Source organism: Petromyzon marinus, chromosome 52 (assembly GCF_048934315.1).
Source record: "Petromyzon marinus isolate PM22_M1 ecotype Great Lakes invasive population chromosome 52, UKy_Petmar_22M1.pri1.0, whole genome shotgun sequence".
Taxonomy (NCBI): domain Eukaryota; kingdom Metazoa; phylum Chordata; class Hyperoartia; order Petromyzontiformes; family Petromyzontidae; genus Petromyzon; species Petromyzon marinus.
Window position 1 is genome coordinate 4,334,929 of NC_133718.1, and position 27,964 is coordinate 4,362,892.

Here is a 27,964-nt window from a genome sequence, read left to right on the forward strand (position 1 = left end):
TCATAGACCTGGAAACTCAACTCCCCTGTACAAGAATAACGGGTAAACCGTATGGGTTGACAGGTATGCATTCGCCAAATAATAATAGGCGTTTACCCCTTTGGGGCCGTCCATAAATGACGTCACGCACCTAGGGCGGGGTCAGACATTTGTGACGATGTGTGACATGGGGGGGGGGGGGGTGAGAAATGTGACGTCACATCAAATGCGCAACTTTAAATAAATATAGAATTGTTATAACACTAATTGTTATAACACTCCTACAACATCATAGTGCAGCGCCACATTAAATACGCACTACAATGACAATAGTTTAAAGCGATTTGAAGCATGTTTTATTTTCAAAATGGAAATATGGTTTTGGGGGGGGCAGAGCTTTGTGACGTCATATTTGAGGGGGGGTCTGACTTTTTGTGACGCCGTGTGACGAGGGGGGGGGGGGGGTCAAAAATCGTCCAAAATCGCGTGACGTCATTTATGGACGGCCCCTTTCTGGCAATAAACCTTTTGGCGTCATCTGGTCGAGCACCAATGGGTCGAGGCTCAAAAGAAAGCCGTCCCTTGGTGTGGACCAATCAGTTTCAAGGACAATGCATGTATTATCATAGTATGTTTTTTGTTTGCATTTTGACTGCAGGTATTGTGGTTAAAGCAGACATGAATCCTTGTAAAAAAAAGGTTTCAGCTTTGTTTCCAGAAAAAAGGGGAAAATCCTATTAAAACCGGAGGTGTTAATGTGTACCGTTCAATCTTTGGCGTTCTCTGGTCTGACACTGGTGAGACAAGGCCATAAAGAACAAGGCTATCTCTGGTGGTCCAAATACGTTTCAAAGACAATGCATATATTACCAGAGCACGTTTGTTTGCAAGTTTTTGCCACAAGCACGTGTGGTTAATGCAGATTTGACGCCTTGGCAAATGCATTGATTTGGTGTTTGAACATCTTAACACCTATTCATATTCTTAGTTTTTTCGGTAAAGTCACGTTGAAGAGAAACAACAAAATAACAAAATATATAAAACAATAAAAAATTCTCACGACGTTTCGACCATAACTCAAACGGTCATCACCTGATGATGACCGTTTGAGTTATGGTCGAAATGTCGTGAGAATGTTTTTTTATTGTTTTATATATTTTGTTGTTTCTCTTCAACGTGACTTTACCGAAAAAACTAAGAATATGAATTACTGCAGTCACGAAAGCTTTAAATCAAAATCTTAACACCTGTTTTTTTGCAAAAAAGAGGGAAAAGCCAATTCTTATTTTTGCATCATTTTGGATACTGGCAAAAAGGTGCCATAGGGATTACTGTACAACACACTGCAGCAGCAATCGCCGCCGACTATGAAAACTTGGCAGGACCCTCCTGAAACAGTCACGAGACTCAGTGAGGCTTTCCTGGGTTTAGAATAACAATACTGTAATGAATCTTGACTTAAAGCTTTCGTGACTGCAGGAATTCATATTCTTTGGGTCTTTCGGTAAAGGCACGTAGATAGAAAAATAATACAATTATAAAAAAGAAAAAATAAGATTGAAAAACAATAAAATTATAAAAAAGAAAATATATATTTTTTATATCTACGTGGCTTTACCTAAAGACCCAAAGAACAATACTGTAATGATCTTCTGTAATACCTCAATCACGCTGGTCAGTGTGGGTTGATGACGGTGGCCAGCCATTGATAATATTGAATACAAATAATCTTCTGAAATTCGTGGTCCGCCAGGAAAGCTTTAATACTTTATACTAATACTTTATCACACTTCTACGGGGAAGTTACCGTTGTAATTATGTGTAAGATGTGCCCTTTTTGAGCTGCCGTTTTGTATTTACAAGAGGTGGTCCTTTTTTGAGCTGCCGTTTTGTATTTACAAGAGGTGGTCCTTTTTGAGCTGCCGTTTTGTATGTGTAAGATGTGCGTGTTTGAGCTGCCGCTCTCGCTCTGGCCCCTCCCCCCCTCCAACCGGATTTCCTATTTAAGCTTCTGTTCATCCCCCCCCCGCTCTGCCTCCCTGTCCGTCTTTCCTCCCTCCTTACCTCTTGGTGGACTTGTATTTCTACCGACCGTGTACCTCGTATTTTTCATTCTATCTATGCTGGTATGTGCAATCCAAAGGTTGAACACGAAACTTAACACTCGTCTGAAATTCGTGGTCCGCCAGGAAGTGTCTGTGTTGTTGGCCTGACTGGATGTGCTTCACATGTTTTTTCAGGTTTGTTGAATTCTCGTCTCTCATCTTTTTGTTGTATTTACCTCCGTGATTTGTTCTTAACACCTGATGAAGATCGCTTGCGTTGTGATCGAAACGTCGTGATTGGTTTTTGTTTTAATATAATTTTATTGTATTTCTACATACGTGACTTTACCGAAAAAACAATGAGTAATTTTATGCAGTCACGAAAGCTTTAATACTTTATTGCAAATAATGGTGTTTCGCTGTGAAAATGATCAACAATAAAGTTAAAACGTTTACACTATTTCCGCCCAAAATTATCCGGATTGTTCTACGTCAAAAGAAGGATCTCTTGCAGATCAGTGCGACCCTTCGTGCTATACAGAATGGCCCACGGAAGCAGATAAGACAGAGCTACCTCCGAGAACTGCCCGTGACCTCTGCTCCACATACAATAGAGGGTAGCACTTCCACAATCACTTTGCTACCAAGGGTAATGCATGTATGGGTAGAACTTATTTCGCATCGTACGTAGCCAATCGTGCTAATCGGAGGCGCGGGGGAATGACAACAAACTAAACGCAAATAGCAGTTTCATGGGACCTCCTTTGCCAGTACCAAAATATGTGAATAGGTTTTTCCCCTTTTATCTGGCAACAAAACAGGTTTTGATTTAAAGCTTTCGTGACTGCAGTAATTCATATTCTTAGCTCTTTCGGTAAAGTCACGTTGAAGGGAAACAATAAAATAATAAAATATATATAAAACAATAAAAATTCTCACGACGTTTCGACCATAACACAAACGGTCGTCATCAGGTGTGATTTTATTGACTTTACCGAAAGAGCTAAGAATATCAAAACAGGTGTTAAGTTATTAAAACACCAAACTGAAACCTTTTTCAAAGAATCATGTCTGCATTAACCACAAGTATATTGTGGTCAAAATGCAACAACAAAAAAACCCACTGATAATATATGTATTGTCTTTGAAACTGATTGGTCCACACCAGAGACAGCTTTCTTTTGAGCCTCGTCTCAAACGGTGTTCGACCAGAGGCGTCCTCTGGTGGGGGTTTTGTGTTCCAATGACCCTCAGAACGATGTCGCTTGGAGTCTTGCACTCCTGGTACTGTCTCCCTTGGCGAACAGGTCTGGGGGGGGGAGTTTCCAGACAAATAACGGTCGAAAAAAAGCCACTCACGGATGGTTAAAAAAAAATCAAGAGAACCACGACCGAACAAGGTATAGCGGAACACCCCCCCCCCCCCGGAGAAAGGCCTGGGGCTTGGTGTTCGCCGCCAAGCGCCTGGTGGCCGGGTGACCCCGGGTGACCCCGGGTGATCCCGGGTGACCCCCCACGTAGCCCGGTCGGGCCCGCTACGTGGCGCCGTCCTGTGGGCCCCACCATCCGAAAGGACGAAGCGTGAAGGGGCCGGTTCGATGCCAGTCTGGCAGGGAAAAGGATGGTCTCAGACGGGAAAGGGTGGTGTGGACCGCCACTACTCAACACGCTGCCGCCGCGACCCTCGACCAAGAGAAAGCAGACTGAGACCGGTGCAGCATACATTGAGAGGAAATGCATCTTTTTTTTAATTAAATAACCAAAGCACGATTTATTTTGAACATTTTCTTATTTATAAAATATAATCGAGCAATAGTCTCGTATCGCTAGTATAAAATTTTATTTTACTCATGCACTTGAGCAATCTTTAAAAAAAAACAATTATCAGCGTGCCGCCCACGACACCGGACGGACGTACACAATTCAAAGCCTGCCAATTAATCTTCATCATTGGCGACAAAAGCAAAGAAGGGCGCGCGTAGCGTCTTAAAGGCCGCTAAGAAAAAAAACACTGACTCCCAACAGCAACTCAAAATTAATTCTACGTTAAAACTAATTTGCGAAAGGGGCCGCCCCCGGTTGAGTCATTGCTCTTGGTGACAAGAGCTGGTTGGTATGTTAGCGAGTGAAGACCCAAGACGACAGGTAACAAACACACAAGTGCAATGTCATAACGTGCCAAACACCGTCGGCATCACCGACCATCATTTATCCACTGCTGAATAATGGCCTCCTCAAACGGTCGACATTTACCACGGGTTTTTTTGCAATTTCAAACGCATCCACCCGGCTCCGACAACACGAGTCTATTTCATTTACTTCCATTGCCAAAGTAAACGTCCTCCCCTCCATCCCTCCTAGGCGAGCGAGCTCTCTCCTTTGGCTGCCGTTCCGTCGTTAGTCTCGACCACAGGTGTCCATCACCCCCCCACACACACACACACAACTCCCCCCACTTCGAGCGAGCCCGCGTAACTGCCCGAACCCACTTAACTCTTCTTAATTCGTAAATGTCGCAAAATTTCGTCTATCTAATCCCACGTGTGTTCCTCTTCGTGTCTCTGTGTGTAATTCCAAGCAGGGGCTCTAACACCTCGCTCGCTCTCTCTCTCTCCATTACTCTTTGATGACAACGAAATTTCTGAAAAGGTGGGCAAATTAAGCATGGAGAGGCGCTTGCTTGGAATTACACGGGAGATCGAGGGGACGCGCACAATCCACTCATTTGCAATAAAATGCAACCCAGGGATTTAAAGAGACGTGCTCACATTTGAATAATGGAAATGACCCAGGTGCGTGTTAGGAGACCCTCGGGAAGAGATATCCTTATGATTTTACAACTTTTATAGGCTTGTTCTAACATAAAACAATCCCTGGATCCACTCACATTCCAGTTATTCCAGTCAGGAACATAAAAAAAATCAATTAAATACAAATAATAATGGAGGCGTGCGACAGTACAATGAGATATGTTAACCGATTTGAGCATTTTACACACAAGCGGGCTTAATGACAGTTGCTGCCACATCTTTGCACAGGCAAACATGTTGTACTGTACTTATATGCTCCCATGTCTATGCTCCCCCACCTTAACCAACCCACACTTGACCGGCCAGTTTTTCAATCCACTGCTGGACAAGCGCCTCCCTACGCCGTGCGGGGCCGTAGATATTGCCTCACATTGCTTCTCCACGCTGATCACAGCGCGTGTTGAAGGCAGGGAGGCACGCACGTGTGTGTGTGCGAGCACACTTAAGTATATAGTACATGTGATTTCGTTGCGACCGTCCTAGCAGAGCCCCACAGCCACTCGTGACAACTTGGTGTGTACGTTTGGACGCTCATCCAAGCATTGTCCAGGCTCAACCCCGCTTAGCTTCCGAGATCCGGTGCATGCCGGGTGGGGGAGGAGAGGGGGGGGGGGTGATTTGATCAATGGCAACTCGTTATTGGACCGAGGGGAGGAACAAAAATCATCGTCGGTCGGTGAGGTCGTGCCGGGCAGCTCCGGGGTCAGCTCCAAACACGAGCGGCGGCGTCGTCGCTACCGAGTGCAACCGCACCGAGACCCACGGGACACAAGAGGACCCGACCACGTGCTCTGAACTGCGATGCTGGGAAGGATGGGGGACGAATTCCTCGCACTGGGGTTTACGCCAGCCACGCTTTTCTTTCTGGTCGCACGGACGCTGATGTAGTTGCAGAGCAACAACTACAACGTCACACTCAGGTGGTCAAGACGGACAAAGCGCGTCAGGCGCAGCGGAGTGCAGTGATGTCTCCCTTTCGTGTTTGTGGATCGGGAGTTGCGTCGTTATATCTTATATGGTCTGTTGTAGATGACCACAGTCGCGCACTGGAGAGTTTTTTAATTTTCCCATTTGTGCATCGGGTGTCCGCATCCGCCATGGTTTTCGCAGTGGATGGCGGCTTCGGGTGGACCGCGAGCTTCGTGGAAGATCAAACCCAGGGCTCTTTCGCGTTGGGTTCTTTTGAACTGCATTCCACTAACGCCGATGGACACGCCGCCGTGCGTGCAACTCTTGACACGGCACAAATAATAGTTCTCACCTCGTGAAACGAATACCCTCTACTTGGCCTCCTCGGGCAAAGGATGTTTAACAATGGATCGGGCGATTGAATTCCTTTGCACCAGGGCCTATGCCAACCACCCTATGCCACCAGGACCACAATCTCATACTGAACCTATATATATCGAGAGCGTTAGCATAGGGAACCATAGGCCAACGTGAATTGGCTCCAGTGGCGAGGCTATCTTGTGTGCGGGCGGTGCGACTGCTGCACAAGGGCTCACGGGCCCTTTGAAGGTGGGGGAGGTGGAGAGAGATTTGATAGAGGGCATTTAATTCGTTGCAACAGGGCCCCAGGCCAACCTAAGCTCCTATACCACTGCGACTATACGTCACATGGTAACCATAATCTGCAAACAGGTGGGTGGGGGAGGGGCATTGAATGCGCTTGCGATAGTAACATTAAATGCTTCAATTATTTGTAACGTCTACATCACTGAAGGGTAGATAAGGCAGACAATTAATCCAATATTTTTCTGAACATTCACGGGATTATTTTTTGTTGCAAAAAGCCACCACACGCTCGCTCTCTCTCCCCTTGCTGAATAAACTCAAGGCAATACGCTGCATTTGGATAGAGCGGGGAATGGGGGATTTGAAATACCTTGAGCACGGGACGCACATTCGTTCCATTTCATGTCCACCAAAACCGACCTACATCAACAATGACCATTCGCGGTGGGCAAAGGACCAGGCGCGCGCATGTGCGCGCACACAGCATCGGTAATGAAAACCCACCATCATCTATGCTCGGCTCCTCTAGCAGGCGACACCGGGACGGGGTTAGTGTGTTCTGGGTACGTGGGCCGGGCCGCACTTTAACGGGCGCGCGCGCCAACGGCGATCATCTCCTTCTGGTTGCCGCAACACATCCTTGCAGTGACAGAAGTGACCGAGCGCGCTAAAAAAATGAGAAACAAGTGTTTGCCAAGGTCATTCGAAACATTCTCCCCTCTAGCATCCAATTAGTGCACCTCTAGGACGCATGCTCTCCTCCTCCTCCTTCTCTCTTCCTGTCCGCCCGCTTTACCGACACCGCTGGCGTCGCTAACGCCTGGCAGCAGCAGCAGCAGGAGCAGCAGCAGCAGCGGTCCTCTGCGGTTGGCGATCGTCGTCATGCCCCATCCGTTTCCCGATTTTTAAATGACTTTCACCCTCCGTTCTAGTTAGTGCTGCCACCTGCTCTACCAGGCAAGTCCGTATTTTTGGAGACCCTCCTCCACCCGCTGGGCCATTTCCAAGCGGCTCCTGTTGCCCTAGGCCGTTTGAAATTAAGTATCGGGACCCATCCGGCCCATGGGCCGTGTGTTCCCTCCACCCCTGGAAAAAAAAAAGGCATAAGCGCGTGTACGTGTGTGTGCGTGCACCCGTGTGTACTCGTGTGTGTGTATACATGTGTGGTCTACTCAGAAGCTATGTTGCATCATAACAAAACGGTACCAAACGTAACTTGACATCAGAGGTCATGCTTTAGCGAATGCGCCAAGTTCTTTTTTAAGCGAAAAAACAATATATACTGAAATTATCATTTTGTTTGAAAACCCACAAGAAATAATTTTAATTCAACTCAAGCGAAACAAAAAAAAACAGTAAAAATGTAATGATTCATCGACTGAAATCGATTGTGAGCACCATGCGTGCGGTGTGGGCTGTTCGCGTAAGAATCTGTTGGGCAGCTCCGCAAATTTTTAAGACGCAAATTTGAGATTTGTGGGCAATCGTTAACATATTCTCACGGTGGCGGCCTTCTATTTGGACAAAGGACGCGAACCAATTAGGGCTGAAAATCCATGTAGAAATAATTCGTCCACCTTTCTTGTCAAAGGTAAAGACGTTCGCGAATTTACGCGGTGCCGGACGTACTTGCACAAATTAACTTTTTCGTTCGTAAACCGTCGACTTATTCCACGGGTCATGTATTCTACAGGCACAATTTACCCTGAGGGCGATTTAGTACATTTGGACCGCGAGGCTGCCGAATTTGTGGGACTGCCCAATTATTTACGACCCCCCCCCCCCCCCCCGTCCGAGCAAGAACTCCTCTTTTCCTTTTTGCCCAACCTGCAGCGAACGTGTCCCCGGCAGACCGCCGAATCCCAGCAGTGCACACACGTCGGAAACAGCCAAGTCGCGCACACGCATTACGCCGTGATCGTATAAACGAATCGATTTCAAATCGGAAAATCGACGCGCCGTGCCGCTGCCCACCGCTACCAGCAACGACGCTCTCACCACCCCCGCCGCCACCCCACCACCACTATCTTCCGACGTTTAAACGACGAGCCCGAAACTCGCTCGCTCACATGCTCACTCACTCTCCAACTCACTCGAGATCCCAACCAACAAGAGACATCACCCCCCCCCCCCCCCCGCATTGCTGTGTGTCCTCGAAATAACTCTGGTGGATAAAGCGTGGTGTCCCGCATATAACAGCGTCGATCGGGAAGGATCTCTATAAATGGGAAAAAAAAGTTTGTAAGAAACTAAATTCGAATTTTGTACTCCCAAAGCTCGGGAGTGCGACCAAGTCAGTCTTGTCATCTAGCCGTGTCCCGACGCGGCGCTGAAACGTTACGCGCCAGCGCCGTCCCCACTTCCGTGACTGTCCTGCGCAATGTCTGCCGTCGTGTTGGATTGTGTATTCCGGAAGTGGTGGTTGTCAATGGTGGGTTTGTTTGTTTTTACTTTCATTTATAAAGCTACAGTATTCTTACTTTTATAATAGCAAAAAGGCCACGCAAATAACACCGCACGCTGTAAACTGCCTAAATTTGGCCTTTGTGAGCGTAACGTGGGTTTTCGCAAAGGAGGTGGCGGCGCACACATCCGTCCACCGCTATTTTGAGGACACGTGGCACACCAATCGTCACTGCGCTTGGCCTGAAACGAGTGCGAGCGATAAGCGAGCATCCACGAGATTTTGTTCCCCCGCCGCCCACCACTCCCCCCCCATCCTCCATGACCCGAATTCGCCTCCTGCTCCTCCTCCCATCACCGCTTCCGCTGTCGTCATTATCGCCATCATCTTCGTCGCCACCATCGTCGCAATCGCCGCCGGTCGCTGGCTCAGAGCTTGCGATGCACTGGCTGCTTGAGGCAGAGCTCCGAGCCGGCTGAGATGATGGGCAGCTGGTTGTCGCGGTGGAAGCTGATGAGATGATTGACGCTGTCGAACTTGCGGTCCTTGGTGCGCACCTGCGGATAGCGGGAGAAGGGTTTAGAGGTTAGAGCGGGTTAAGGTTGGGGTTTTGGTTGACTTAGTTGTTAGTAGCTTGGGGTTATGGTTAGAGTTTTGGTTTTATGTTAGAGTGAGTTAAGGTTTGGGTTATGCTTGCGTTTTTGCTTTGAGTTAAGGTTGTGGTTTTGTGATTGGATTAGGATTTGGGTTAGAGTTAGGGTTTATGTTCAGGGTCAGGTTTAGCGTTCGCGTTGGGTTAGGTACTAGGGGTTTTAGTAGTTTAAGGTAGGAGTTAGGGTTAGTGTGTGTGGCGACTGCACACTGTGCCACCGCTGAACACCGTACCGGTCACCACTCGGTCTGTGGCCACGGCACAGTGCAGCGGTTGTGGCACGGTGTCAGGTTACCACGGGCAGAGTGCACAGCCGTGGAAAGGTACGGGGCAGCCGTGGCGGAATGTATAGCACACAGCACGGCGTGTAGCCTTGGCACGCTGCATCGCTGTGTCGCAGGGTGTGGCCGTCCGTAGCGCAACGCAAGCTTGTGGCACACACCAGCCACGGCACAATGCGTAGCGGACGGCAGTGTGCGCGGCTCTGGCATGATCGCCCAAACGGTGACGTGACACCGCGTGGCCCAAGGCACGGTGCGTGTCTGCGGCACACCATTGCGTCTCTGCGACACAATGCGTAGCGCCTTTGCAACACACCGTGCGACGTGGACACAAGACGCCGGCTCTGGTTCAATCGTCCAACAGTGTCACAGAGACAACGGTTGCTTCGTACGGTGCTAAAGACGTTCAACATATCGTTTCTGTTCATCTACAACGCAACGTGTTTTCATCATGCGAATTGGACGTAACGCGACTACCGCATCATAAGAGAAGAGACTGCACGCATGCACGTAACACCTTGCCACAACTGCGTGGCACAGACGATGCACCACGCCACGCCGCGCCGCGCCGCTCACCACGCCCTCGGGGTCGACGAGCAGCAGGTGCTTGGGCCGGCCGCCCTGCATGCCGGTCAGGACGTACTGGCCCGGCGTGGAGCCGCTCTCCCGCACCAGGAAGTCGCCATCGCGGCCCAGCAGCTTCTCGGCATCGCCGCGGCTCACGCGGCCGTGGAACCACGGCTCTCCACGCAGCCGCTCCGAGGACAGCCCCCCTGGCCGGGGGGTAGCGAGACGATGATGGGGGGGGGGGGGGTGCGACGATGACGTTTTGCGCGTTACGAAGCGCGTCCGTGCCGCCATTATTGTTTTCACACTGGGGTTGGACGAGCGGCGAGCCCTCGCTTGGCTGGCGGTGTTCGCACCATGAACGCGTTTTCGCTACGGCGCGGTTCTTCCAAAACGGAACACTTTTCTTACATCGCGGAATGCGTGCCCCGTTAGAACGCGGAACTCACGCACCCCGTTATAATGCGCCCCCCATTATAAAGCGGAACTCGCGCACCCCGTTATAACGCGCCCCCCATTATAAAGCGGAACTCGCGCACACCGTTATAACGCGCCCCCCATTATAAAGCGGAACTCGCGCACCCCGTTATAACGCGCCCCCCATTATAAAGCGGAACTCGCGCACCCTGTTATAACGCGCCCCCCATTATAAAGCGGAACTCGCGCACCCTGTTATAACGCGCCCCCCATTATAAAGCGGAACTCGCACACCCCGTTATAACGCACGCCTCATTATAAAGCGGAACTCGCGCACCCCGTTATAACGCACGCCTCATTATAAAGCGGAACTCGCGCACCCCGTTATAACGCACGCCTCATTATAAAGCGGAACTCGCACACCCCGTTATAACGCACGCCTCATTATAAAGCGGAACTCGCGCACCCCGTTATAACGCGCCCCCCATTATAAAGCGGAACTCGCGCACCCCGTTATAACGCGGTTTCTGAGTGGTCGATGACTAACTACTTTCTTGGGCTGCTCGGCTTGAGCGGAATGATACGGTACGCAGAAGGATACAGCGCGGGGCGACTGTCCCTCATCTCAATTCTCCGCTCCGCCGCGGGATGACTGCAGGCTAATGTTCGAGTGCAAATGGGATTCAAAAGTAGCATTGTTTGTGTTTATTCATGTACGCCCTGTAATGCGCATTCATCAAGTGGTACTTGGCTTTACGCGGCACTCGTCGCGAACGCACAGGCCCCGTTGAACAACGAATCCCCGTTACCTCCGTCCATGTCGCTCGTGTTAACATAGCTCGGGTCCTCTGTGGCCTCCACGCGGGCCCCAGGCCGCATCCCTCCACTGCCGTCTGAAGGAAAAAAGAAATGCATTGTAAGGGTTAACATCTAGTTCGCATGCAATCGGTCGCTCCTGTGAGGTCATGCCTGGTTACACGGTTATTTTCGTTAGTCTCGGTCGCCATCTGTTTGAGCCGTAGCGCGTGCCCTCCCCAAGCCCATTTACGTCGCCACTTAACAATCAGAGAATACCCGGCAAAGCCAGCTGAGTTACATAGCTCTTTTTTTCAGAAGCGACCTGGCCACAAATGATAGCTCAACAAAAAACGTGGCTTATCATCACGTGGAAATTCATGGCAGCCAAATGTGGAGGGAAAAACCGGAGGACGCGGAGAAAAGTACAAGCGACCACGGGGGAGAGCATGAAAACTCCAAATATACAAACATCTTTCGATGTAAAGCTTTCGTGTCTGCAAGGATTCATCTTCTTTGGTTCTTTCGGTAAAGTGACGTAGAATGAGAATAAATACAAACATCGTCAGGGTCAGGATCGAACCCACGCGCTCCTGTATACCAGGCGAGGTACGCAACATCTTGCCAATGTGGCGAACGGTGTCTCTAAAGCGTGCGTTCCCTAATCCACGTGTTCCTCTTCCTCATCTCGGAATGTAATTCCAGCATGCGCCTCGCACGCGCGCACACGCATCGTACCGCTCCACAGTGGCCGCTATAGATGCCGCGATGTCACTCAAAGAGGCGGGCAGGCAATATTGCGTGCCCGTGGCGTTCACGGTCAAATCGTGCCGAATCTGAAAAATTACACCGCAAAAAACGCATCGCAACCGTCACCCCCCCTCCGCCCTTCCTCCCAACTGCGAAAGCTTGGCAAGACCCTCCTGCAAAGGAGTTTTGAGACTCGGTGGAGGCTTTGCCGGGCAAGCAAGCGATGGCCATGAGCCTTATGCAGAGTGCTCGCTGTGTGCACTACCGGCTGCACTCGATGACTGCCTCTGGTAGCTCGCGCTGCTGTCGTACACAGACTTCCCCGCCACCGTCCCGTTCTCGCCTCTTGTTGCCTGCGCGCACAAACGCACATGCACACGTACGCGCGAAGGGTCAGCGCAATCCGCCACAGCGCAAAAGGATGAGTTCATTCAAATATTCTTAGGCTCACAATGCGTACACGCCCGGCCGCCTTTGTCTGCCCAGTGGCAATATTTGCACACTGCAACATTTACTCATTTTAGGCCGAGTCGACCTAGGGGAGGCCCAGGACCGGTTCAGATAATGGTTACTGGTTTTGGCCGTGAGCAGGAATCCAACTCGGTTCGCGTTAACAGAGCGTTAACTGGTGTACTACCGCTACCCGCACACGCACACCGCACACCGCACACACCACACGCACACCACACGCACACCGCACAGCCGCTGACCATGGACGATTGCGGAGGCCGCTGTGGTCGCGCCCCGGCCCACCCAGCGCCCCCCGCTCCTGCCCCGCCCCCTCCGGCCCCCTCCAGCGTGCGTGCGTCCACCAGCCCCCCAGGGGGGGGCTCCTTGGAGGGGAGATCATTGTAGTACTCGTGGTCACGCCCCGTGGCTCGGGACACCTCCTCCTCCTCCTCGTCCTCCTCTCTCTCCGTCGCACCATCGCCGCCCTCCGGCCTGACGAGAGGCAACAAAACGCAAAGACAAAGATCCCCCCGACCCCCGTGTAGCCTTAGCAGACTGTTGGGGCAAGTGCTGTTATAGCGTGTAGTGCCTATGAAGGCCGAAACAGCACATGAGGGGGTGGGTGGCCAGCACCACGCCCGGCTGCCTTTGTCTCCCCAGTGGCGATGTTTACACATCGCGCCAGGTACTCATTTGAGGCCTAGTCTACTTAGAGGATGCCAAAAAAACATTTGTTTTGGACAAGGCATCATAACAAAAAACAACAACAACAACAACCAGAATCCAAAACCAAGGTTGGAGGCAGGCTTCGCTGCACGTGGGAGGCTGCACCTCGTGGTTGAGGTATGCATGGATGTACAATTAACTTCTTTCCCACCCTACATAGCCAGCCGTGCTAATCGGAGGTGCCGAGGTGTGGTTAGGGAGGTGCTGAGCTGTGGTTACCTGGAGTGTGGGATGGCGGCGGCGGCGGCGTTGGTGGTGGCAGCAACAGCCGCGGGCCGTGCGGGGCTCTTGAGGTACTGCTTGAACCTCTGCTCGAAGGCCTGCCCGATGGTACAGATCACGTCCTGCGCAAGCCCTTCCAGACACTCGAGCACGTGGCACGCTGCCGGGAGAGAGAGAGAGCGCGTGTTGTGGGCGACAGCGACATGCCGATGCCAGACAGGCAAGTAGGTCTTCACGGATAACATGTTACGTATGTATATTCTTAGCTCTTTCGGTAAAGTCACGTTGAAGGGAAACAACAAAATAATAAAATATATATTTTTTCTATATTATAATATTATATATTTTATTATTTTATTGTTTCCCTTCAACGTGACTTTACCGAAAGAGCTCAGAATATGAATTACTGCAGTCACGAAAGCTTTAAATCAAAATGTTATGTATGATTCGTTAATTTGATTTGAGTCGAGACATTGGCACTCATCTCCTATTTACAGCCCTGAGCCACTGGTGGAAATTCCACATTCCTAAGGTTAGGGGCGAGTCTCTCTATCAGATGTTGTCTGCTGGCTGAGTCGCCCTTGAAAAATAACTTCTTATCTCAATGAACTCGGGAAATACGATTCTGACTTCCTAACTTTGTAACGTCCATTTCACAAATGTTGAGATTCCGTGAGATTCGTTTGCCAATTTAAAACTTTCGTAATTTTATTTCCGGACCAAAGAAATACGTTATGAAAGAACAAACACAAGCTGTAAATAACATCCAATTCGTGTAGTTTACCACTATAAGTACTGCACACTCCGTTTTACAGGTAACGGATGCACGAATGAGCGAATGGTGAATGGGTGAAGAAGAGCGAATGGATGCGTGCCAAGTGAATAGCCGAGTGAAACATTAACTGCGTTGGCTCACCTCTCTGATTCACAGGATCTTTGGCCACATATGCAACGTAATCTGTCGTTTCCTATGTTGCAAAAAAAACACAAAGATATAAAACAAGATGGAATTATATATCTGCCCATGCTGCTACGTTGGCAGTGGCGCACGAGCAGAGTTAACATTAAAATTCAACGCGTACATCAAGAACAGCTCGGCGTACATGGCCTTGAATAGAGGCGAAGTACTGGAAAATGGACCTTCTTCATAGCAAATAACATTCAATGCAAATATTTGGAAAAGTATAAAATAGGCAGTGTATCCAGGCAGTGTTATTGATGAATGCATTGAGATTGTTTGTTAAAACGTTGCAGGTATGTTAACGATAAAATATATTTTGCACAAGTCAAAAGTCAAAGTGATTTCCATTTCTAAAGAGCGCCGAGGCATTGGTGTTCAACTTCTGTTTACAGCCCCCGTAGAGCCAGCGGTGGACATTCCACATTCGTTTGGCAGGGGGCGAGTTTATCCAAAGGAGAACCGCTGTTAAGTTCCCCACAAAGTAGTGCTCATTTGAGCCACCGTGATGGTAACATGGGGGCTGAGAGAGTGCACAACAATAAGTTAATGGAGAGACGACAGACAAATGCCATACCTGGTCTCCACCTGAAGCAAAGGATATGGACTGCATGTGGTGGTTGGCAATGATCTGTGGGACGGGCAAAAAGGACATCTGTGAATAAGAGCTCTACAAGCTCATTGGATTCCTCCAGTCTAAACAAAGATTCTAATTCTAGAAGACACGATGATCACCATCATCCCCAATATCTGTGCAGTGAAACTCTAAATATCCGCCACTAAAAAAAATCCGCATTCCAAAATTCCACGAATCTTGAAATCCGCGTCCCCACGTACAAAAACAAAGATCCCCCCCGTCTAGCCTTATCAGACTGTTGGGGCAAGTGCTGTTAGCGAGCACCTATAAAGGCCGGCACGGCACACGAGGGGGTGGGTGGCCAACACCACGCCCGGCCGCCTTTGTCTCCCTAGTGGCGATGTTTACACATCGCACCAGGTACTCATTTGAGGCTGAGTTGACCTAGGGGAGGCCTAGGACCGATTCAGATAATCGTCACTGATGTTGGCCGTGAGCGGGAATCGAACCCCGGTCGCCAGGTTTGTCGCGCAGCGCACTAACCCGCTACACTACCGCTCCCCACACGTACACACACACACACACACGTATACACACATAAGCAGACAAAGATCCCCCATACAGCCTAAACACTGTTGGGGCATCTTCTTTGGTTCTTTCGGTAAAGTCACGTAGAATGAGAATAAAATAATAAATTGATAAAATAAAATAACACAATAATATTCTCACGACGTTTCGGCCACAACACAAGCGGCCTTCATCAGGTGAAGGGACGAGACTGTCTGTCTGGTAGGACAGCGCTGGAGGTACTCCAGACAGTCTCGATGAAGGCTGCTTGTGTTGTGGCCGAAACGTCGTGAGAATATTATTGTGTTATTTTATTTTATCAATTTATTATTTTATTCTCATTCTACGTGACTTTACCGAAAGAACCAAAGAAGATGAATCCTTGCAGTCACGAAAGCTTTAAACTGTTGGGGCAATTCGCGAGCCACATAAATGCACACGTTACGTACACACGCAAACACACACATGCGTATAAGAATGCACATGAACGCACACGCGCACCTGTTTGGTCTCGGGCGTCATGAGGTTGAGGCTGGAGATGGAGATGGTGAGGATGATGTCGAGACCGGCGAACTGCAGGTTGCTCTTGCCCAGGACGTCGCCCAGCGTCTGGCTGGGGCCCTGGCGGTGCCGGAGAACACACGCAGTGGGGATCACTTCCGCTCAGCAGAAGGCACGATCAAAAAAATACGAGGGAGAGCCATTCGTCTAAAATAATACAACCTTCTTATTTTCACATCAGAGTTATATTTATGCTTGTTAACCCAGGAGAGCTTCAATGAGTCTCGTGACTCTGTTTCAGGACGGGTCCTGCCAAGTTTTCACAGTCAGGGGTGATGTTGCTGTGTCTGATCCCAATTGAGTAATTTCCATGTAATTCTTCAGCACTGAGAATTGTGGCCAACAGTAGTTGCATTAGTAATAAGTTTTTACCCTTTTATCTGGCACCAAAAGCTGACACCTTTATACAAGGGATCATGTTTGCAATAACCACAACACAAGCAGTCAAAATGTAAACAAAAAGAGACAACTCTGATAATGATATGCACTGTCCTTGAAATTGATTGGTCCACACCCGAGACGCCTTTTCTTAGAGCCTAGTCTCCACTGGTGTTGGACCAGATGACGCCAAAAGGCGTGCAACTCAAAAAGAGTAGTTACATTGTTTAAATAAAAAATATCGTCATTATTAATACCGCATTCTCCAGATTGCAAGATTCCCTTCTTCCCCCCATGCATCTAAAACAAAACAGTTGGGGGCGGGTGAGTCTTATTTTCCAGAGGGACTTATAATTCACAGAATACGGTGTTACAATCTACAGAAGCAGACAAATGGGGGAACACGAATCAACAAATAACAGCGCGCATTTCATGATGGTGGCGGCAGCACGGTTGAGAGGTCAGGTTTACCTTTCGTCGTCGGAAAGATCCATTTGAGCCCGGCACAGCCTCGCACACCCTGCCAATCGCCTCCCTGCGGGAATCGATGACGACACACACGTTCACTCACCTGCTCACTGGCTCGCTGCTTACTCTCTCATCCAACCATTCATTCAACCAACTAACCAACCACCCATTCATCCATCCATTCATTAATCCCTGTGATCATCGATCCATCCATCAGTCGATCTATTAATCTATACGTCCAACCATCTGTTCATCCATTCATCTATTTATTCAACCACCAATCCATTCATTTATTCATCCATTCGCCCATCTATCTATTAATTTATCTGTCCATCCATATATATGAATTCATTCATCCGTGTATATATGTATTCATTTGTCCATCCATTCATCCGTTCATTAAATTAAGAGGACCGCAGCCTTCGTCCGGTTCGAACGCACACCCCTGCTCACTCACCCACCCATTCGTCTACCCATTAGTCCATTTGAATCACCCGCTAATTTATTCATTAATTCATCCGGTCATAAACAAATAAATAATGCGCAGGCCCACGGCTTCGGCCGGTTGCAAACCCCGGCGTCTCTCGCCTCGCATCCGCTTGCCTCGGCAAAAAAATCAATAATGCATTTACAAGCGGTAAAGCCATCCGGCCGTCTGCTGCTCGCCCCGTTAAATTATTCATGCTACGCCACCGCCTCCGCCTTCGCTACCGCCACCACCACCACGACCGCTACCACCGCCTCCGCCTTCACTACTGTCAGAGCTGCTACCACTACCACACCACCTCTGCCTCCATCTCCACTACAACCACAGCCGCCACTGCTACCACCACCGCTTCCACCGCCACCTCCACTACCACCATCGCCTCCACTACCACCACAGCCGCTACCACCACCACTACCACCTCCATCTCCACTACCGCCAGAGCCGCATCAGCTACCACCACCGCCAACTACCAATTCCACTGCCACCTCCACTACCACCACCGCCTCCGCTACCAACCACCGCTGCCTCTTGCGACAGAGGTTTTGCTGGCCCACCGCGCGTACGCACGCACAGGCCTACACAACTCCAAAAACCGGACAGGAAGGCGATTGCCACTGTCAAAAGTCGTCTTGTCAAAGTGTCTCCCCGCAGAAATTCAATGAAGAAGTGAAGACTTATGCCTGCCCAGCCTCCACATGCCTCTAGAATAGCGGTGGCGAACTGGCATCTCCTGAGCCTCACGCAGCTCTTTAATCCACCACATGTGACTCTATCGAAGGGGGCGTAACATAGGACACACTTTTGATTTAAAGCTTTCGTGACTGCAGTAATTCATATTCTTAGCTCTTTCGGTAAAGTCACGTTGAAGGGAAACAATAAAATAATAAAATATATATGAAATAATAAAAATTCTCACGACGTTTCGACCATAACACAAACGGTCATCATCAGAAAATAGCGCGTCCAGTGGCTGTGGGAGTCACGTGCTCTAGATGTGTGATGATGACCGTTTGTGTTATGGTCGAAACGTCGTGACAATTTTTATTGTTTTATATATATTTTATTATTTTGTTTCCCTTCAACGTGACTTTACCGAAAGAGCTAAGAATATAGGACACACTATCACAGTAGCAAAGAAAAATGAATGTCTCCCATGCTGTCGAAAACTGTCAATATACATACACACATATATACACATGGCTCTCTGCAGAAATCATGGCTACTTTTTGGCTCTTGGTCTGTTACAGGCTGGCCACCCCTGCTCTAGAATACAGCGCGTCCAGTGGCTGTGGGAGTCACGTGCTCTGGAATACAGCGCGTCCAGTGGCTGTGGGAGTCACGTGCCCTAGAATATAGCGCGTCCAGTGGCTGCGGGAGTCACGTGACACCACGAAACCAGGCTGGAGGGGTGGCGCAGTCGTTAGCACATTTCTGGCCATGGCTAACATCAGCGGCTGAAAAACGAGTGGCCAAGGTTTGACCATCCTAACTCCACACCACACCTTTGTTAATCCACTGCTGGATGAAGCCCTTCTGAAGCAGGGTTCATCGTGGTGGGGGGGGGGGGGGTCAGTGTTTGACCATACTCCATCATGCTACTGGTCAGTGCAGGTTAGCGATTGGGGAGAGATTAGCACGGTTGCCTGCAAATGGTGCAAAAGAAGTTCAACATACAAACACAGAGGTGGGGGGGGGGGGGGGGTGGGCACAGCGGTCCTTAGGCCTGGTTCAGATATCGCTCGACACAGATATTTCCCGTGGCCGGAAATCAAACACAAGTCGCAGGGGTTCACAGCGCAAGCAGGAAGCAGTATCTAGGTTAGTTAATTATGGTCGACTTCCTGCACGGCGATGGTCCATTGTTCCAACGGCTAATGAGGCACCGTGCCCTGCTCAATAGACGCACAACAGATTCGGACCATCATCGATTCTTTGACTAAAAGGGGATGAGATTCTACGAGTGGATTCTTACCTGGTCACAAGAGTCCGAGTGTTGAAATCCAGAGACCGCATTGACTTGAGAACCTCAACACAGCCCATGTACTGGAAGACCAAAAAAACAAAAAAACATCACCACATTAAAATTGGTTCTGCAATATTCCAGCTCTGAGAATTTTAAATATCGGTTTGACTGTCATACCAAGACAAACATCTCTCTGTAGCAGTGGAAAGCAGCAGTGGTGTTCCCAAACTGTTGTGCATTAGAGGTCACTTGAAGGGATTTCAAAAGTTGTTCTGCGATATCCACTTCAGCGGGACGCTCTCACGCAACACCAGGAGTCACACTGCTCCGCCAGAGTTCTAAACGTCTCGTGGCACGACACTGAGAATACAAATCGGGATGAAATTTGAATTACATATATATTTTGATTTAAAGCTTTCGTGAATGCAGGGATTCATATTCTTGGTTCTTTCGGTAAAGTCACGTAGAAGGGAAACAATAAAATAATAAAAATATAAAACAACAAAATTCTCACGACGTTTCGACTGCTGTGGTTTTCACACCTGATGACGATTGCTTGTGTTGCAGTCGAAACGTCGTGAAAATTGTATTGTTTTATACTTTTATTATTTTATTGTTTCCCTTCTACTTGCCGTGGTTTTCACACCTGATGATGATTGCTTGTGTTGCAGTCGAAACGTCGTGAAAATTTTGTTTTATATTTTTATTATTTTATTGTTTCCCTTCTATGTGACTTTACCGAAAGAACCAAGAATACATATATATTTTCCTATAATTTGAAAGTATATGAAAAGCCTCGATATGAATGCATCTCAAGATGCTGTGCATTCAAGGAATAATGGGTGCTCTTAGCTTATGGTGGGGGAAAAAATGTAGATGCTCATCACCATCATCCCCAATTCATACGGGTGAAACTAAAAATACCCACCACCTAAAAATCTGCATTACAAAAACACATGAATCCTGAAATCCGTGTCCCCCCCCCCCAATTCTGCAACAGCCCCATAACAAAGACAAAGATCCCCCGTATAGCCTTAACAGACTGTTGGGGAAAGGGGTGTTAGCGAGTAACACCTATGCAGGCCGGTACAGTACACGAGGGGGTGGGTGGCCAGCACCACGCCCCGGCCGTCAGTAGAGAGACGAACTTAGGAAGGGTGCAGGAAGATGACTTCTTGACCGATCAAGAGAAGCGGATAGCTGCTGCACCGTGTTAGCTTCGATTGCAAACAGACAAGTAGCCTCAATGGGCACTCGAGCGATTTGAACAACGCCGATGAACAAAATAAAAAGCAGGTGGGGGAAAATCGTCCAAACGCGGCACGGATCCCACAACGCAGTTCCAAAACGCATCTGTCCTCGGATGCAATTAACTGGTGATGATGACGTAGGTTAACAATCGGAAGTTTGTTTCCCACCGAGTAAACCCCATCGAGCTAAGAAGCTCTTTTTCCCAAGGGTGACTCGGCTGCCAGGCAACATAAAATCAGTTCACAAATAAAAGATGCAAAAAAATCGTTATACAAAGAGCAATTTTCGTTGTAAAATTACATTCACACTTAAACTTTAACAGTCAGTTAACATGAGGACAAAGATGGCAGAATGCAATATGGCCAAGAGACAAAACTTCGAAGTGGTTCCAAAAATTTCGCGCAGGTTCCGAGCCCGCACGAGATGACGTCAATCGGAGCAAGACGCGTGGCGTCCCCGTGCGTGTCTCGCCCGCACGGTGCGTGTGTGCATACATACGCACAGCTAACACCAGTGACAATTATCTGGGCATCCCCTAGGTCAACTCAAGCCTCAAATGAGTATCTGGGGTACGATGTAGGCATCGCTACTGGGGATACAAAGGCGGTCGGGCGTGGTGCTGGCCACCCACCTCCTCGTGTGCCGTGCCAGCCTTCATAGGTGCTCGCTAACAGCACTTGCCCCAACAGTCCGTTTAGGCCAAACGGGGGATCTTTGTCTTTTGTGCTCGTGTGTGTGTGTACGCGCGCGCGTGCCTCACCCGCACGGTATAGGCCACGCCAGAGCCCATGATCTGATCGTCACCATGGATCCATCCGCGTGTTGGCTTGCTGATGAAGTTGCCGTTGCTCCTCCACTCGTCGCCGGGGTCGCCCCTCCCCGCTCGCCCGCTCGTGTAGCGACTCGAGTCCTGCGGTGGTGGCGACACACATTTTGCGAAATTCTAAGATTTGCTCAACTCGCAAAACTAACAATTCGGTTGCTGTTGCTTTTAAACCAATAGCCCATTTACTGGAAGACCAAAAAAAAAAATATCACGTTAAATTTGGTTTCGGGCAATACTCCAGCTCTAAGAATTTTACATTTCTGGTTGACTATCATACCAAGAAAAACTTCTCTCTATAGCGGTGCAAAGCAAAAGTGCTGCTGTTGCCATTGGTTTTCACCACCTATTGGTTTTCACCATAAGCAACGTCGCCCCCTACTGACAGCCTAATGTCCACTTGCAGGCTGGTGCTGGGTACCATTTTATGCCACTCAGGGAACAGATGACACCAGGGTGTACCTGATGTTTGACCATACTTCACCATGCTTTTTAGCTCAGGATGGTGAAGGGCGGTGTGGGGGGGGGGGGGGGCACCCGAGAACCTGGTTCAGGTATCGCTCGCCACTGTTGATGACTACGATGACCATGTCTCGCAAGAGCCAGTGATGACAGCACCAATGTACGCACGTGTGTGAAGTACCTGCCATAATAGGTGCCCAGTCTGTGAAAGGCTACACTGGGGGACATCTTTTTATCTTTGGACTTGATCAGATAACCCAGCCAGCTGTATGTTGTCAACAATGTCATCATCATGGACACTGTAACTGTGTCCTTCTAAACGGCTAACGATTCAACGAAGGGCAAAACATATTGTTGGTTCTTTCGGTGAAGTCACGTAGAAGGGAAATAATAAAATACAAATAAAACAATAATTAAACCAATTTTATTGTTTTATTTGTATTATTTTATTATTTCCCTTCTACGTGACTTTACCGAAAGAACCAAAAATATGAATCCCTGCAGTCACGAAAGCTTTAAATCGAAATTTGAGGGCAAAACATTGAAACGCATAACTTCGACCACCTGTCCTCATGGGGACATTGGATTTTTTTTAAACACAAGGTCACTCCAGGACAAGCCAAGTCTCACCGAAAAAAAGAAGTTCAAAAAAATGTAAACCCCAATTCCATCTGTCAAGATCCTGGCACTGTGGACTGCTGATGCAGTGGAGGGGGGGGGGGGGTCCCCCCAAGGCCTCGTGTTTTTTTTAATAATCACGTTCGCAGAGCAGAGGTCCAAGACGCCGAGTGGCCAGCAACAGACGGCACGACCAATGGTACAAGAGAGACAGAGAGTTGACTACGTGTCTGGAATTGAGAAGTTATGAGGAGGCTGGGCAATGAGATTACGGGGTGGGGAAGAAGTGGAGCAGTGCGAGAAGTGGGAAGAAGCAGAAAGAGAAGCGTCGTCACCTGCGGCACGGTGTTTGATTGCGGTGTGGATGACACGAAAGTGTGTGCGTGCGTGAACAATAACCACGGCAGTAACTATAGAAGAGTGATAGGGAGGCGACTGACCCGAGTTGAGCGAGTCCCTCTACGCAAGGCCAGCACCGCAAAAGGTATCAACTCACGACTCACACTCGCCCGACGCTATCAACTCCAGCAGTGGAAAATCTGTCTTAACAGTAGCTCTCGCTAAACAAGTCTCTTTTGTGTCATGAAGCAACGCAAACTATTCATCGAAAAAAAAACCCATCTCAACTGTGGGTCTCTGTGCAATTCCGTGGGTTTCCAGGCGAATCTGCCGGTCTCGTCGCGAGTCCGCGGGCCTCTACGTGAGACCATGGGTCTCTACGCGAGTATGTGGGCCTCTGGGCGAGTCCGTGGGCCTCTCGGCGTGATTCCGTGGGTCTCTACGCAAGTGTACCTGTCTCAGCCGTAGAGCATTTTGGGCATGGGTCCCTCTGGTCCCGTGGGCGCTTGTGCGGCTACACCGCTCGCACACTCAACAGCCACGCCACTGAGCGACCGCAAATCTCAAATCAAGGACAGCAAGTAGCAGCAGCAGCAAAAACCTGCCAGCGTCGGTAGTTTTGCCGACAATGGCTTGAAAACATTTTGCAATCACTTTCAGACTTCCAATGCGAGTTGAGAGGAAGGCGCCGCGGACGTGGGAAGCAGTGGGGAGGTAGGGTGGGCCGCTTCCTCAAACGAGCACGATGACAATTTATCGAAGAGGTTTTCTCGGCCGTTTGTAAATCGCAGTGCGGCGAGAGCATGGCCGGGTTCCGCTACACACCTCTTCCCTCCGTCTTTCGCCGCGCACTACTGCTCGGCGTCTTCAGGAGCCGACGGCGGCAACCCACACGGCCACAAAAAGGGGGTGGGGAGACCTGTGCCGCTTTAATGCCAAGGGCCAACATTTTTTTTAATGTTGGCTCATGCTTTACCAGGTCAAAGGGTGAAAGCACTGCACAAGAATGTTTCACACCACTCTTATTAGGTTGGAATGTTGGGTTATTACCTGTGTATTTGATTTGGTTTTTAGTACATTTTTATTTTTATTGTCATCATCATCAGCTATGATCAATCCACTCTCAACGGTGCTGCCGTGTAATAATAACAAAAGCCCCCATTCGCCACAAAGTAGCCGTGATGTCACGATGGCTTGTGCCAGGCTAGGTGCACTTTGTGCACCATCACGTGAAGTGTGGAAGGCTCGCTGCTGGCAGGAAGTCACAAGACACTCAGGGGTTATGGGTCAACTGACCGAAATGACAAGAAAGATGACAGATGTAATAATCAATGCAATAATCCACCTAGTACAGGCGCACAAACAAATCTCACCACTCCATGAACATTAAAATGGCTTTAGTCACTTCCTGTCAATTTTATGTAAGGTCAGTGCACACTGATTGCATTTTCACATTGAAGGACTCTTTCTGGAGGCGATAAAATATCGCAAATGTTCCTTATACAATTTAAGCAGCCTAAGTAAAATTTGGAATTGACGCTGCACAAACATCGTCACGGTGTAAAAAATTCGCCGCTATTTTCGCCGAGGTGAGGAGTTTGGAGTTGAGGAATCCCATGTCATGCTCCGGCCGATACCCGCAGCAGCAGCGTTGCAAATGCTTGAGAGAATAAACACGCAACGCACCAGCTAACCTTTAAGACGGTCAAAATTGTACAATAACAAAGAACTTCGACAACTTTACATGTGCCTTCTCGCCCTAGGAGTAATGCACGAGTGTGACCCCTTGCACCCTTTGCTGCGAGCTCTTCCAACCTCGTGGTTTGCCCTCGCATAACCTTTCGATGGACAGGCTTGACAAGATGTCTCTGGTGCAAGACCCCGAGTGGAGGTTTGGTCCCAAAGGCCTCTCGGTTTCCTGGTGGGCGTTAGAACCGAGGAGGCAGAACATGCTGGAGACAAGAAAGAGGGCTGCAGGCCCAATCCTCCACTTACCGGTTGCGACCAGGGACCACCTTGTCAAGCCTGTCCGTCAAAACATCCCGCACCTCCGATTAGCACGGTTCGCTACGTACGGTGCGAAAGAAGTTCAACATACAAAGAAGTGTGGAGAGCTCACAACGAAGGGTGAGTGGGGCCACAAGACGACCATGTCATCCCACAACGGCCAAAACACGCTTATTGTCTTGCCGTGGTCTGGGACTGTTGTTGTTGTTTTGCTGCCTTGCCACCAGGCCTTGCAATTAGTGGAGAACAATCAGCAGGGATGAATGTACTTAAGCAATTTGTATTGACATTATTTGTTGTGATTTACTTATTTAGAGTGAATTGCTTACCTTTCTCTCTACTTTGCACTCCTATTGTTGTGTAGTATCGTTTGTAACTTGCTGACCCCGTGTCCCTCCCTACTGGATATCTGTGCAAAAAGAGCTTCCATAGGCTCATCAGACTCCTCCTCCTCCTCCAGTCTAAATAAACATTCTCATTCCGATTAAAAAAAACGGTTGCAAAGCGCTCGGAACGTTACTAGACGTCTCTCGGCGCAGTGCGTGACTCTCATTGCCAAGGGGGGGGGGTGTCACCTTGCTGGCGCATCCACCGCCGCTGCCGGCGCCACCGCCGGCGCCCGAGGAAGGGGCCGGAGGCACGGGCGCGCGCGACGGCGACGCGCAGCCGTCCCTCGCGGGGCCCTCACAGCTCATCCGGGAGATGGTGGCCAACTCTCGCACCAGCGAGCGCAGGCCCAGGCGGCCGCGGCTAAGCCCTCGCATCCGCGGCAGGAACGCGCAGAGCGTCGTGGTCTCCTCCTCTTCTTCCTGCCGCCTCTCGGCATCTCGGTCCTCGTCCCCCTCCGGGTCGTTGTCCTCGCTGCCATCGTCATCCTCCTCTTCGTCCTCTCCGTCGCCGAAGCCGCCACTGACGGCGCCGGGCGGCGTGTCGCCGCCCGGCGTGGTGGCAGCGAACACGAGCCGGGAGTCCGAGTCAGAGTCCGAGAGATGGCGCCGACGTTGTCGCCTCCGCAATCGCGGGGTCCCGTCCGAGTCGGTCCTGCTCGGCGCCGGAGGAGGCAGCTCCGCCGGCGAGGGCGGCGGCAGCAGCCGGTCGCACGATCGCGCCGACCACCTGTCCGCGTCGTCCGGTGGTGGGCTGCCAGCGGTGGCGCGCGCCGGATACTCCGGCGCGGGTTCTGGCGAGGCGTCACCCGAGTCCGACTCGCGTATGCGCATGTACTTGGGTCGGGAGATCATGCCGCCCGGCGGGTCGCCCTGTGAGCGTTGACCGAGGGTTTTACCGCTGCTACCGTTGCTCCCGGCACCGTCACCGCCGCCACCTCTGCCGCCGTCGCTATTGCTGTGACGGTCGCCCTCATGTCCTGAAGGCCCCTGAATTCAGAACGGATCCAGCGCGGGGCGTGCCGGCGAAACGGGACGGTGGTCGGGAGGTCGCCATTTCCTTGCCGGTGTCCCGTGCCAGGATGGTCTGTTTGGCTTCGGATGTTCGCTGCTGGCGTTTTCCCCACCGTTCTACTCGACAGAAAACCACAAACACCTTATTTGTCCCTAGGTCCGAGACGGCCCGAGTCCCAGGTCTACAGCTTCGTACCCCCGCTTGGAAGTGCAACGACAGGTTTCATGGATTTTCCTCAACTTGATGGAACTGGAAGAGCTTCAATGTTCCACCAACGTTACGGGTTTTTACAAGCGTTCTCGGCGGAACAAAACTAATTCGTACTTTTATTTTGTTTACCGGCATGAGTCTGTGTTGCGCGTCAAGCTGGGCAGGACAGCCCAAGTCAACGCTTCTCTCCTAACAATTGCCATCGCGCTTCATTAGTGTTCCCGTTTAGTTTTTCTCTCCCAAGGGCGGCTAACAGCCTTCAATCGAAAAGCACTGAACGCAGCCGATTTTTTTTTTTTAACGAGCGTCCTGTTTAAAGGAGCGACTTTTACTAAGTCCTTAGAAGACGGCAAAACAGAGTTTCTATTGTGTTCCCCCCCGCCCCCCACCCCGTTGCACGATTATTCAGATTTACAAACCGCCTGATACCTGCAAATTTCCGCGTAGAAGCTCGATTCAACTCCCGCGCGCTCACTCAGCGTTTTTGTGGTCGGCGGCGTGTTGATGCGGGCTTGATGGACGACGATGATGAATTATTTCGCCCATCTCTCTCTCTCTCTTGTTGCAGCCGTCCCAATAACACCCCATGTGTTTTCGAGGAGTAAAAATATTCCTCCGCTGCTCCACACAGCCGGTGGGTGCAAATAAGTCGAGCGCAAAAAAAAATATAAAGGCCAGAGCGACGGATGCGTTTTTTTTTTAAAGGAGCGCTGTACCACGAAACAGTCCCCGAGAGGTCTTAATGGAAGGAGTAAATTGCTTCCGTTCTCTCTGCTGCTTTCCACTTACTCTCTCTCGGTTTCTCTCTCCCTCAATCTCCCTCCTCCCTCTCCTCTCTCTCCTTCCCTGTAGCTTTTCTCTTCTTTGCACTCTTGCCCAGCGCCTCCTCCCCCCACCCACCCTCGAGCTCCGTTTGCCGCTCCTCCTCTGGCCCTTGTTCTTGTTTCTGCTCTCCCTTTCGCTCCGTCTATCTCACACGCTCGCCCGCCCGCCCGCCCGCTCGCGCTCCCGTCACTCGCTCACTCTCCCCCTTGGCCCACGCATGCCCACACTCGCTGAGAGAAAGACTCGCACAATATTCACCCCCCCACCTCCCTCTCCTGTCCTCTCGCACTCCGCTCCGACAAAAAACCCAACCCAAGCCCTGGGTCTCCTCCTCTTCTCCCCCCCCACCAATCCCCCCACCCAACCCCCACACCCTATCCTAGCCGGCAACCACCTCACCCACCCTGGCCACAACTCCTCGCACCACTCCACGCTCACTCGCCCCTCTCTCCGCCA

At 50.0% G+C, this 27,964-nt stretch overlaps 1 protein-coding gene across 1 annotated transcript; it reads right to left on the minus strand.

Moving 5' to 3' along the window:
• Positions 1-3,739: 3,739 nt before the first annotated feature.
• On the minus strand, positions 3,740-27,742 carry LOC116953603 (SHC-transforming protein 1). Its single transcript, XM_032973947.2, has 14 exons — positions 27,113-27,742; positions 25,648-26,589; positions 21,584-21,733; positions 19,582-19,652; positions 17,126-17,189; positions 16,217-16,336; positions 15,149-15,202; positions 14,530-14,581; positions 13,611-13,773; positions 12,926-13,157; positions 12,481-12,568; positions 11,480-11,563; positions 10,263-10,459; positions 3,740-9,310 (listed from the first exon to the last, which is right to left on the minus strand). Exons 2-14 carry the CDS (start codon positions 26,311-26,313, stop codon positions 9,182-9,184), a joined length of 2,070 nt encoding a protein of 689 aa, XP_032829838.2. The 5' UTR covers positions 26,314-26,589; positions 27,113-27,742; the 3' UTR covers positions 3,740-9,181.
• Between the last annotated feature and the right edge of the window lie 222 nt (positions 27,743-27,964).